This window comes from Paramacrobiotus metropolitanus, unplaced genomic scaffold, assembly GCF_019649055.1.
Source record: "Paramacrobiotus metropolitanus isolate TYO unplaced genomic scaffold, Prichtersi_v1.0 Parri_scaffold0000063, whole genome shotgun sequence".
In the NCBI taxonomy this organism is placed as follows: domain Eukaryota; kingdom Metazoa; phylum Tardigrada; class Eutardigrada; order Parachela; family Macrobiotidae; genus Paramacrobiotus; species Paramacrobiotus metropolitanus.
The window spans coordinates 835,961-849,653 of NW_026570283.1; the positions used below are offsets into that span (position 1 = coordinate 835,961).

Here is a 13,693-nt window from a genome sequence, read left to right on the forward strand (position 1 = left end):
TACAAAGGGATCACTTCTGCATAAAAATTAAACGCAGGTAATCTGATAGGTGCACATCCTGCGAAACACGCAATGATATGCAGTTTGGGGCGCACGGCATGTTTTGATATCAGTGCCAGTATGCTCAAGAAGTGTCGGGTGACCCGTGAGCAAGCAGACAACCTGTCAGCAGCCAGCTTGCAGATTTTCTGCCAGCTCTGCGTTTCTCACGCGGATGTAAAAAACGATTACAGCAATCGTACAGTACAGTAGCGATTAGGATTACAAGACATACACGGCGTTGTTCGCGTGATAGAAATAATTTTCAGATTCACACAGCGGCGTAACGACCTTTTTTGTTTGGGGTGGGCCAGGCGCGCCGAAGTTAACCCCTTAGGGGTGTCGCCCCCGAATTGACGGGGGGTTGGGGCTCGGCTACTCAGGGGCATAACGACGATTTCGTTACACTTGGGCAGCGTTCTTACGTGCCCGGGGGGTGGGGGTGCAGTAGGGAAACCAAGCTCGTAGACAAACTAAAGGGTATCTGCTTATCTGCTTACCGGAGAACGGCAGCCAGTTATTCATCATTTACCGTTTATCGAAAATCGACAGGGCACTCGGTTATTTCTCATTAATAATTCTTTTTTTTATTGCTAATACCCGTTTAAATCAAATAATTATTCCAATAAATAATGAAAGGAATCAACAGAAATGGCAAACCAGTGCATTTATTGCAGTGTTTATGAGTGTTTACTTTGAGCAACTTTCTTTATGCACTAAGTTATGCAGAGATATCAGATTAATATTTTGATTTGCCATGAAAAGCAATAGGCAAGGCTAGACCAATTATACTCGTAGCACCTGCTTCAAATGCTTGCGAGTGGCATGACCAAACTGAAGAGGCGAATTTAACCCGCTTGGGTGGGAAGGCACTAAGAATCCGGAAACCCAAAAGATGGTGAATTAATCTCCTGTAGAAATTACTTCAAAATTCTTGAAGTAATTAAACTGTTTTGGTTTTTTCGTGGAACACAAAGTTTCGTGTCACAAATTACTACAACAATTCGCGCGAAGCGCGAAGCCAGCGAACGATTTGGTGCTAAAATTGCTAGAAATTCCATTAAGCCATAATTCCAAATATTTTTACAGCGAAAGCTAAAGGGCATGAAGACTCAAAAAAATTTAGTGAACTTTCGCGCGAAGCTGACGCACATTTTTGCAACGAAAATTACGAGAAATTCGATGAAAAATATTAAATTATCATGAATTTCATACAAACCTCTCCTTGGAGTATGGTTTACTATTTTAAATAGGTAAATAATAAATATACTTCGTAAACATGTGTGATTGTAAAACATGATGAACTCAATGCCTATATTTCGCTCGGGGATTTGAAGTTCATTTATAGAAGTACTGTAGTTTCACTAAGGGGCTAGTTTCGCGCGGAGCGCGAAGGTAACGGCCGGTTTTACTGTGAAAATCGTTAGAAATTTAAAAAATGCATTCAAACCAAATTATTTGTATGTTGTACGGCGGCTTTTGTGCGATTTTAAACATGGAAGCGACAGGACCGAAAGTTATTTTTAGAAAATATCGAAAAAATCATCACCTTATCGTTGTCAACTAACTTTTTCATTTCCGGACTGCCACCGGTTTCACTGCTCAAGTTTACATATAAATTGTTACGTAGATCACCCTAAAGGCAAGCGGGGGGGCCCTTCTGCCTTGACCGTGGCCCACCCCAAAGCCCGCGGGCCTTCGGCCCCCGCGGTTGGCTTTGGGGTGGGCCTCCCATTATAATTTTCGGCGCCGCCGAGCTTTGGGGTGGGCCATGGCCCCCGTTTTATTAGGCTCGTCACGCCTCTGGATTCACATGTTAACCGACTAATTTCTTAAGAGGTCCAATAACTCTCTACACCACTACTCAGCCAACCACTCCAAACACGCCAATTTGGCGTGTTTGGAGTGGTTGGCTGAGTAGTGGTGTAGAGCCAGTTGTGAATAAAAGCGCAAATTCTTACCGATATATTGTATAAGGCAAGAAGCGCAAAAAGCAAAGCTGCTTTTTTGAAAATTCAACACTGTATTGTTAAATGGTTCTTATCAAAAGACATACAACCGAAGACATAGTTCCTAGACAGCCCAATATAAAAGTCTGTCTGTCAGTTCAGCCCGTTTTAATAGTCGACGCTTAATGTGAGCTTAGTTCGCGCATCGGTTCTTCGCCCAGTTCACTTGTACACGATGAAGTCCGCCGCTGCTCTCACCATGCTGTGGGCCACCGTCTCGCTGCTACTGTATTACAGCACCGCGCAGTCTGCTAACACACCGTGGAACCTGGGCATGCCACAATCAACACTGGAAACGGCACAATCTGGAAGAGACACCGTCAAGAACCTAGCGAAAAGAAGGTAAGGCAGCATCAACATTTTAACGGTTTACGTTAAGACGGGGAAGCAGGTTTTACTTTATTGGACCTCTTAAGAAATTAGTCGGTTAACATGTGAATCTGAGAATTATTTCTATCACGCGAACAACGCCGTGTATGTCTTGTAATCCTAATCGCTACTGTACTGTACGATTGCTGTAATCGTTTTTTAATTCCGACTTTTGCAGTTGCACTTTTGCAGCATGAACTTAAACAGGGCTATGCCAGATTTAACAGTGTTTACGACAGTGTCATTTGCTATAAACACATTTCAGAGAAACTATTTAACTGTTAAGGTAAAGTGAACATAATTTGCTATAAACACATTTCAGAGAAACTATTTAACTGTTAAGGTAAAGTGAACCACAACCTTCAGCCGAGCAAGCGGTTAACAGCAAATACACAACGGAACCTGTTGGTTGCGTTTTTGGACTCATGTGGCCGCAAGGGGCGGACCGTAAATGCATTAACCGAGCGTTTCTCATAGAGTAATCGATTGGCCTAAATGTTGCCCCTAATAATAAGACGCCTAAAGACGGCCCCCGAAAGCACAGCAAAATTAGCAGACCCATAGCGATGCCTTGAAATTTTTTTGCAGTTCCTCATTAACCGACTTCCTACTTTGGTGTGACGACCCATTAATGACTTATGGCTGTCGCGAGTGTGAGAGGTCCTGCAAAAACCCCAATCCGTCGGCTTTATGCGTCTATAATTGCCACTCCTCCTGCGTCTGCAAACCAGGTCTATATCGTACCTTCATTCGCTCGCCAACATGCGCGCCGCCCAAGGGACCCCTGATCAACAACTGCATTGCAGGCCCCATTAAAGGTTCAATGTAGCCAACACCAGATGACCCCGGCGCTAAAGACTTTGTAGAATGGTGAATGTTTTTTCATTAAATTTTGGGGTGAATTAAAAATCCCTTCTTCTGATGCTGATTTCACTGTGCTTTGTACTGCGATCACTAGTATATGTACTGCGATCACTAGTATATGTACTTTGTAAGCTAACTGGAGACTATACCGCCAAGGAGGAACGTTGACAATGATCATTTTACCTGGCAGCTTCATGCTTTAACTGTGTCCACTTTGCCAATTTGTTGAAACCACTGTGCCACGATAATACTCTACATTAGTCACCGACTTTCATTACTTTGCCGCTTACACGCATTGGCTTTTTCTGATGCTCGGCAGCCAGGGCTTGTAAAATTTATTACTCGCACAATATGTAACTGAATACCAATGTTTTGTACGTTAAATGCTCGGGTTAAGCAAAGCGCGTTTTTAAAATTCACTCCAGTTCCCAAGCAAACGAGGGATTTCTCTTTACAAATTTGCTAAAAAATGATTTAAAAAAGAGCAACAATAAATCCAAATTTTGGCAATGAAAATTAAAGGGCAAGATGGAAAGACAGTAACCCAACCATTATAAAAGTGGTAGATAAAAAATTAAGGCAAGTGTATCGCTACATGTACAGAAAAATGACAAGACATACTTGAGAAATTCGTTAATCGAACTAGATCACATACGAACTACGTACTATTACTACTATACGAGGAAGCACAAAATTACTGAGTGAATTTTATTCGGTTGCGCTGACTATCGCATATATCGCCGAAATCTGAGCTGAACACCAAATCTTCTAGCAGTTGACTTACCGGCCAAACATGGATATAACTAGCCAACATGGGTTACAATCAACCGTGTATGTCTAGTGTGCAATAACCAATTACGGGTACAGGCCAGTTGCATTTTGGTAACCGATGCAGCCATCTTTTATTCCCTGACCCACCGAAGCAGCATTTTGCAATGAGATTACTAGCGATCTCATGCCGAATGCCTTTTGCAGTTCATTGGCAAGCTACATCATACAATTCATTTGACATGTCCCCATCAAATACTTACTTGGGGATGTCAGGAGCGTAAGAAGTCCAGCTTTAACCCCAACCGCCGCTGAGTTGCAATGATTGCTGGAACCTGTCAATGGACGGCATCTGCAAACTAGGTACATATCGCACGTTCCGGCAGTCGCCAAAATGCGCGCCGCCCAATGGGCCTTACATCAACAACTGTAAAGAGCGCCCCGTCAACGGCTACTCGTAGACGTCGCCCACGCCAGATGTCCCCGGCGCTAAAGCATTTTTTGAATGGTAAATGCTTTTCATTAGATTCTGTGGTGAATTCGAATTAAAATTCCATCACTGGATGCTGATTGCACTGTGCTTTAAACACATAATGGTCACTGACCCGGCACATAGCACAAAATTCGTGTATATCCACAGGAACTTTCGCTTTCGCGCACTTCCAAACAATTTTCAAGATTGCTTTTTGACTTTCTATAACCAAATGATTTGGGTGCAGAGGCGTGAAATCGGTTTTCGCGCGCAACTTCCGGATGCGGAGTTATTAGGGTAACAAAATTCCAAAAAGTTTAAATGCATTCAGGTGCACCACAGATCGAATTGTGGATTAATCTCCTTCAAATTTTCTCAAATTTTGCATATACTTTGCAACCACGAAGATCGTTCTCACACGGCTCCAGACTCCCCCGATTTGTTTTAAATTTTAAAATAAATTTTAAAATTCTTGAAATTTATTTTAAAATTTGAAAAACATACCAAACAAGCAGTGAATCGGCGTAAGAACAATCTTCACGGTCCTGGGCATTTACACGCAGAATTTGAAGGTCGGTGCATAATGAGATTTGGAACACCTGAATGTATTTAAATTTTTTTGGATTATAAATGATTTGTATATCCATAGGCGCGAAACCCGTTTTGGGGAGCCCGCCACAATGGATTGCGGAGTTATCAAAGTAATTAATACTTCTATTCATAGTACATAATACACATGTGTATGCATTGATTATAATTATCGTGTTCGTATAACGCAGTAATGACATAATTATATGCAATGGCAGGGTGGAAATAGTTACACAGATGCACTATGTGAACTGTTTAGTGAACTTTTACGATTACACTAGTACTTGTATTTTAAAAATACGTCTTATTTTCAGTGTAATTAATGTAAGTACTACTAACAGGCGGAAAACAAAGCCGGTAATCCAGCAATGCAAACGAATTGCAGCGCTTTCTTCGGTCAATGCGAATTGACGGACGGCGATATTACTTCCGGCGGATGCTTTGTAGCTCACCAAAGAACCGGTGAGAACGGCCTTAAGGTCAACGTTAACCATTAATTATCGCTACTTACTAAATCTGTACGGTACTTATTATTGCACTACTTAATTGTAACACAACACATATGCCAGCTGTATTTTTGCGATAAAATTATGTCAATTTGCTTTCACACAATTTTTTCACAAATTCTAATATTACACTCTCGTATTTATTGCCTTTTTAAAAAATAACTGTATATGCACAATAGCGTACGTACTTACAGATAATAAAATAATAGGAAAATGTTATTCTGCAAAGACAGTATATGTACAAGCTTGTCCGGTAATTTCCTACGTAAAGGTACAGCTAGCGCGAATTTTGCGCTTATAACGATGGCCACTTCACTACGTTTATCAAATTCCTTAAGTGCGCTCCGCAGTCAGATTGTCGCTTACTGCACCGACCATTTTCTAGCCACCTTCTGCCAGGCAGTTACTATTATTCTTATTAAATTATATGGCGTGTACCAAGCCACCAGCCAGCCACATTCAAGTTACGTGTTTAAAAAGTGTGGCGTGGCGCGCCGTAGTGTGAAGTTTGGCGTAACACGCAAATTTGTGTAAATCGCTGTACTGAATCGTCAGAAATTACCGGACAAGCTTGTATATGCATCGAAACGCCTATCGCAGTATTACTAATTTATCATTAATAATGGCGTTGTTATTACCAGATAACGCTGAAAATCGACGAATTGGACAGGTCAGCTGGTACTGCATTACTCCACCGTATGCACAGTACAAGACTGTATATATCCGCATATTGCACAGGCCAATCTTTGGTTCTGGGAAAATGGACATTAGGTCAGTATAAAGATGTTCCCACCGTGACCAGCATCTTCATTTACTAAATATACATTTCGTCGCCGGCAACCACTTTTCATTAATAGTACATACAGTTCGTCTAGAACCGCTGGTCGGTTCTTTCTAATCTATCCCGAAACTTTTTCCTTATTTGCCATGCAGCGCTTAATAGCGGCGATCGTGGCGCTGTTGGCCGTGGTGCAGTGTGCTAAAGGTCAATCAGCGAACAACTCCGCCAGTCCGCTGTCGGCGACGCAGCAGGAGCGAACACGCGAGGACGTTCCAAGGGAAGTGATGAAGGAGCTGCTGCGGCAGCGCCAGTGCGATTTCACGCAGCCGCCCAGCGGGAATACCCACACCGCTTTTCCCTTCGCGGTTGCCGGCTATCCCGGCAACTATAATATGTATCATAGGCAACAGGTATAACTACACATTAAAAAACTATTATTATCTTTTATACTGGGGTTACATAATTTATTTTACAGTTCGATTTTGTATGATATTCGTACAATTATTGTATTTCCTCGCGTGTTTTGAAATAACTGCCAAAAAAGTTTTCATAAAATGTTACAAATTTATAGAAAATAAAACTGCGTTTAATATATAGGTATGTACAAGCCCATCCAACAATTCTTTGACCGCTGTAAGCGCAGCGCATATAAATCGCGCACAGTAATGCACATACGCATCGTAGTGTAGTGGCAGATATATTTATAAAATAATATTCAACCAATAATAATATATCAGATCACAATTAATCACCGATAAAGCCATCATCACAGTTAAAATTATCAGGTTAATCAACAAAAGCATAAAATTAATATCAATTATGATGGCAATAAACAATGCTAAACATATTACAATGTATATCACAGATACAGTACATAACTGCAACACATGCAGATTTGTTGATTATTTACGCTGAATGCGCAGACCCATGTGGCGTGACGTGTCGAAGCACATTAAATGGCTCAAGCCCACGTTTCTTTGAATTCCCGCTTACAGCGGTCAAAGAATTGTTGGATGGGCTTGTACATGTTTAGTGCATACGTACGGACTACCCTGTACGTATACACTACATTAATGTAGTGTATACGTACAGGGTAGTCCGTACGTATGCACTACACATGTAACAAATTTATATAATAAATATACGAGTATAACCAAATTTAATTTAATTTTTTTTCTTCTCTGAATTTTTTTTATAATTCAAAAATATAGTATCAAAGCTAATTATTGATATAATCTGGTTCCTCTGCAACCTGCTTAGATGATGGCGGGAATTAGCAGCCCGGTGGCAGCGGTGATGCCGGTCGGTCAGCAGCAGCAGCGATCAATTGACCCGGTCAGCTTCCTTACTTCCGGAGGTACGTCAATTTTAATAATTCTCGCGAATTTCTACAATGAGGGTAAGTAAACATAATTATAGAGATACAGCGTGATACCGCGGTTTTTGTTTTGGGCACGGAGGGGAAAGCGGAAATGTTTAACGAGTTGTGGTTTTTTAACGGTTTCTTCAACACGTGTTTAAGTGATGGTTTGAAATAAAAGTATAAGCACACATTAAACAATGTTGCACCGTTTTTCAGATCCTGTTCATGTTACGTGTACAATCTTTAACTTTAATAACAGAAAATAAACGGATATGTATCGCAACCATTCGATTCTAAGAACTCTGTATATAGGAGTACACGCGTAATACATCCTAATTTTATGCCGCACGTTGTGCTTTGGAGAAACCAAGTATTCGGTATCAATATTAGGTTATGCAGCAAGCATAAGCTGCACATAATTATTACAGTGCTATTTTTTCTAGTGTCCAGTTGAAGGAAAGGTTTTGTAGATTTTAATTACATAACAAACATATTGTGGACTTAACAATAATCAATGTAAAGATGTGGAATCTGTAATTTGTTTTGGTGAAATTACAAATTTATTTAAAAAGCGATGTATATTGTTTTGTATATAACGCACAAATAAAATGTTCAAATGTGTGCAGATATTACGGAAATTATTTAAAATATTCAAAAATAAACTATTAGACCGATATTTTCAAAATAAGTTTAAAAAATCATTTACAGCGGTGGGCGCCCAAGACGTTGGCGGTTGGCTCCGAAGACGTTGGCCCCGGAAGGAGAGCTAGTCGGTACCCGACTGCAACAGCAACAACAGCGCAGTCTGAAGGCCGTGCGCCAACAGCAGCAGCTAGAGCAGCAGAACTACCTTGGCCCGAACCTTCGCCAGCTGGGCCTCAGCTTGCCCGAATTTAACGCCCCCGTCATCGGCGGCTTCCAAACAGCCCGGTGGCAGACTGACGCCATCGTCCCGCTGGCTAGTCTGGGCGGTTATCCCACGGTCGGCTTCGGTTAGACCGGCCGCTAAATACTCTTTAATAGTTCTTTTCGTGTTCTCCCGCGTTGCGGAGTCAACTTTAAACATGTAACCTCGAAATCAGATCGGAAAGTGCGATTACCTGGATTCTTTGTACTAGTACTATAAAGTACACAGCGTATCGTATGTACCATGCCAAGTTGCCAGCGGCTTTCATCACGCAGTTTTACAGCAAGTCTTGCCTGTTTACGTGGTCACTGTGGTGGCTGGTGTTGAAATAACAAAGGCGGAAGTTGACTGCCTCATCTACACCATTGGTTGTGCTCATACTTTTTCCATCTGTGTTCCTGTTTTGGCTGTTTTGGTGGAAACAGCAAAGTATCTGTATGAACGCGCTAATAACCAAAACAGATTTTCTGCGAGCGACCACACAGAAATTATGAAAGCACGTTTACATTCCCATTCTAGATTTCCGACCTAGCAGGTAATGGATTACCTGCCTCCTTTTACTATAAACAACAATAATAAACGACATTTTTCGGGAACAGTTTTCTTTTTTGGGTAATAGTTTTGGAAATCAAAATGATTTACAAAACAAAAGGTGTTTTGTCGCTGACCAATGGACGTCGATTTTCCCAGCGCCATGCGGTCTTTTAAGAAAACATATACCGCATACTGGACGCCAGAGCCAAAGCGTGCCTATCTCAACTGAAAATGTGCGGACTCGTCCATTGTTGGGTACCAAAAACTACTTCGTGCCATTATTTCATTAACTGCGTGGTAACTCAGTTGTTGCAGAAATCCAAATTGTATATTTTCACTCCCGATAACGAAAAATTAAGTGTCTGCTGTACAGTACAATATACGGCAAACAGGATGTCATTATGCAATAAAACTGATATTTCATAAAAAACGTGTCATTTTGGGAAACAGACAAATTGTGTGCGCATTTGAAGCAGACAAAAACGCTGTAAATCTATTCTGTTTTGAAAAAAACTGTAAAATGTTTTATGTGCCGAGAAAAACAAGAAGTATGCTGTAGTAAAACCAGAAAAACAGAAACGTCTTGCTGTCCGTTTTTGCATTCAGTGCCGCAGTCAATCGAGTGACTTTTATCTGTCTAATCATTGTGGTGTTCCCCAACGGAGTTATAAGTAGAGGACATCAGACATAGCATCTCTTGTCACGAGTCGACTCAATAATAATACTTAATTATACACTTATATTTTATCGCAATTCGGGCGTCGCTGTGACTGAGCTGGGCGGCCTGGGAAAGTTTACACAAGTGGCAAGTGGCCACTGCTGCTTCGCGATGTACGATGCAGATTGTCACAATCAGTGCGGCATCGTCGTGGTCTGAAAGTGGTTGGTCGGTGGTGATACAAGATTTTGTATATGTATACAATCGACTGTGTTAAACACCGCAACGCCGCCATCCAGGCACGCGCACCGGCAATCACTCTAAAGAAACGATGAAATAATCCAACTACCAGTTTCTGAAAGCGCAGTAGTTTTTGTCAATTTACGCCCGCTAAAATTGTTGCGCACGCTGTGAATCAACGGGATGTTAGGAAGTTGTGACCTTTGCGATATCCCTTCGATTGTGCGCTCGGCGGATTAAGAGGAACTATTAATCATCATCTGGTTTACAAAACCAAGAGCTTGCATTCTATTTATCTTTGTCTCAAATTATTTATCTCATTCTGTATGGTTCTGTCCTTCGATTTATTTTGATCTCAAATCGTCATCCAGGTAATGCACGGGTACATTACATTTTATGAAGCAGCTTTATAAGGACAACAAAAACCATGTTGATCTTATGCGTGGTTCCAGTTAAAATTGCAAGCATTGCTGGTGAAATCTGCAGCATTATTAAGATGATGATTTATTTTTTATTACACTAACAGTAGTTATTTTCTGCCAGAGAAATGCCGCACTTGGCAATATACACAGTGTATGTTACTACTGGTACAGTGGTACTTTATAAATTACGTATTTTATTCAACATTAATCGCCTACTTTTAATATGTTTTTATTTATTTCTGTACAGTAACAAGTTAACAACAAATATATTCGGCCCCAAAGATGCTGTTTCGAGCGACATATAAATACAGTGTGCGATATTTATAAATACGTGTTTGCATTAACTGCTTGCTGCTTAATGACATTAAGCAGCAAGCAGGTCTAGCGAATGGTCTTTTCTGCTCAATACCGAGATCGACCAGGAGCGATTGCAGCCGGCTGGTACAGCGATCATGTACGCAAAATCGCAACGTAAAATAATAGAACAAAGTAAATAGAATAAAATGGAACAGTTTTTGCCAGACGAATGAATTAGGCTATTTCTACATTGCGTTATAATAAAACGAACACGTTGAAACTACAGTTAACAGGTGCATAATAAAAAAAATGTGCAAGCCGCTGCTTTGCCAGATTTAGGCAACGATAAATGTAATACGGCAATGAAGGCAGCTAGTGTTTATTAAAGGCGCCCAAAGTGTGCTGTGGCCAATGTGTAAAGTGCTGTGTGCATACACACGTAGTCAGCTAATACGCAGTTACACACCGCAATTACCACGCGGTCGTCATCAGCGCCACCACACTCAAAACGATAGCGGCCGTGATGGAGGATGTTGCGGTGACGGAGGATGTTGCGGAGACCGCGGCAGCGGACTTCGGGCTGCTCGTGGTGGTAGTTGAACTTGCACTGCCGCTGGCGGACGGCATTTGGTTGTGGCTGGTTGCATTCGGTGCAGCTGCATCGATCGTCGAGGTTCCGTTCACGACCGGTAACGGGCTGATCCACGACGAAGCAGCGGCCGCTGATGCTGACGAGTTTAGCAGCGCCGCCGCTGCGACACTGTGGTTGGATCCCGACATACGCGGCGGTATCGCGAGCGATGCGTTGGCGGCCGTGGCTGCGGAAGTATTTACCGCCAAACCGGCTGAGAGCCCGCTAGTATTCGTTTGGTTGTTTGTGCTTGACATTGGCTCGGTCGTGGTGGAATTATCTACAAAGAACTTCTATTCTCATTACAGTACTTTAAAAAAATAAATCCCAAAAACATATGTTTTCTTCGGGGATCGGTCGAAATATTCGCAGGCGTGAATTTAATTTTTGTTATTTTTCAGACACAATAAAAACTGCACGTACTCCTTTAGGTTTTATGTAAATACAGCCTACAGGTATACAGACTTACTTAACTACAATACAGAGATGCATGCGTGTAAGTAGTTAAATTTTTAATTTAATGCAGTTTTTTTGTGCAGTATAATAATGTTCTCGTACTGTAGATGGCTGTATGGAAGTTAGTTTAAACACCTATCGGTTTCGTTAACTGCACTGCGACGGAATCGCAGAACTAACGACGGAGTTTGTAGTGCACTGGCTGCCGTTTCAATGAATGCGTAGCTGCTGTTGTAAAGGTCGTCCGCACAATCCAAAATTAAGTTAATGGCCTTCGCCACTGGTTTTGAGAGTAAGTGGCATCCCCGATGCGTGTTTCCTAATGTGCAATGGAAGCGTCTCAGGTTAAATATCAAAAATTAGAGAACAGATTCGTTGTGTTAAGAAGCTGAACGGTGAAGGAACAGTGGTGGCAGTGTGGCACTAACCTTGGGCAACGGCAAGGACAAGCGGAGCCGTAATACCATCCCGTTGCCGCCGCGGCCAGGACTGCCCGCGTAGAACGGTGCCGTTTTCGAAAACCAAGAAACTGAAAAAAAGAATAATAGCACTAACGAATAACAGTAATCAATACTAAAAATAAAAATAGTTAAGTATATAAAATTATAATTGGCTAATAATAGTACTAACAATAAGAAAGTACGCAGTCATTCATGGATTACTAGCAGTAAATGTATAAATGATACTGTAGCGGCGTTAACAAGTTAGACCACAGAGTTGGTTTAACGGAAAAATGTACACTGAATATACCCACGCTGCACGGGCAAAATTCACGACGCAAAAATTCGGAGTTCCTTGGGCACCATTCATGTTCTGGAGTAACTAAACATTTTATAACTAATTAATAATATCTAAAATTAAAAATTAGTTAAAAACTGTACTACAGAAGGCTAAAAGTAATGCATACAAATTAGAGCTTTGATTTTACCATGTAGGTTTGTTGTGGTTTTTGGGGTAGCCCCTACGCTGGGGGGACGGTTTTTGTTTAGCATTTGAAGGCAGAAAGTGGCGTTTTTTGATGATACAAAAAATATTGGTGGAAAAATAGTCGGAATTAAGCAAACATCTGCTATCTGAAGATCGGTAAATGTAAACGCGATTGGAGCCGTGAATTTTGCCCGTGCAGCGTGGGTATATCAGTGCGCATTTTTCCGGTAAACGAACTCTGTGGTCTAACTTGTTAACGCCGCTACAGTACTTAATAAATAACATTATTTGACAGCGAGTTATTTTGCTATGGATACCATAAAATGAAAACTCAAAAAAAAGGTTTGAACGTTGGCAAAATAACCGTTTCGAGAAACTTATACGCATGCCGTAGAATTTTTAAAATATTTTCATTAGAAGAACCGCAGTAACTTGACCTACTTGTACGGGTGCTGCAGACGCGCCATTTCGCGGGGCGGATGGCTGAAGAACCTCCCGCAATCAATCCTGTCTGGACAGACATCCTCAATGGGATAGGTCACCACCATAAATGTCATTAAAGCCGAGGCGAGAAAGTTGTTATTGGGCATGGTATTCAGACTGTAAAGGTCAAGACCGGCGGCTGAACATGCTGACGACGCCATAGCTGAATGATTAAAAATTATTATCCAGAAAAGGCTCTTTTTTGAAAAATATGAAGAGGTCTTGAAGGTATAAAAATCGCTTGCGAGCAAATGAGGTTTATATTCGTCTGTGCCTTCGATTGAGTCACGATAGCCAGAGTGCCAGACCAACCTATGACGTCGTATTGGCACGTCTTAAAACACACCGTTTGCTGCATAATGCCAGTGATTAGGATACG

General features: G+C 41.4%; 1 protein-coding gene across 1 annotated transcript; it reads right to left on the reverse strand.

The window, feature by feature from the left end:
* Positions 1–10,907: 10,907 nt before the first annotated feature.
* Positions 10,908–13,488, reverse strand: LOC129593754 (uncharacterized). Its single transcript, XM_055490212.1, has 4 exons — positions 13,273–13,488; positions 12,333–12,433; positions 12,040–12,223; positions 10,908–11,728 (listed from the first exon to the last, which is right to left on the reverse strand). Exons 1-4 carry the CDS (start codon positions 13,473–13,475, stop codon positions 11,725–11,727), a joined length of 492 nt encoding a protein of 163 aa, XP_055346187.1. The 5' UTR covers positions 13,476–13,488; the 3' UTR covers positions 10,908–11,724.
* Between the last annotated feature and the right edge of the window lie 205 nt (positions 13,489–13,693).

Excerpts from the sequence above, each read along its gene's own strand:
- LOC129593754 (XM_055490212.1), bottom strand. The coding sequence starts at position 13,475 with ATGGCGTCGTCAGCATGTTCAGCCGCCGGTCTTGACCTTTACAGTCTG. Across the intron at positions 12,434-13,272 it reads CGTCTGCAGCACCCGTACAA|TTTCTTGGTTTTCGAAAACG; the intron begins GTAGGTCAAGTT and ends TCTTTTTTTCAG. Across the intron at positions 12,224-12,332 it reads TGTCCTTGCCGTTGCCCAAG|GAAACACGCATCGGGGATGC; the intron begins GTTAGTGCCACA and ends ATTGCACATTAG.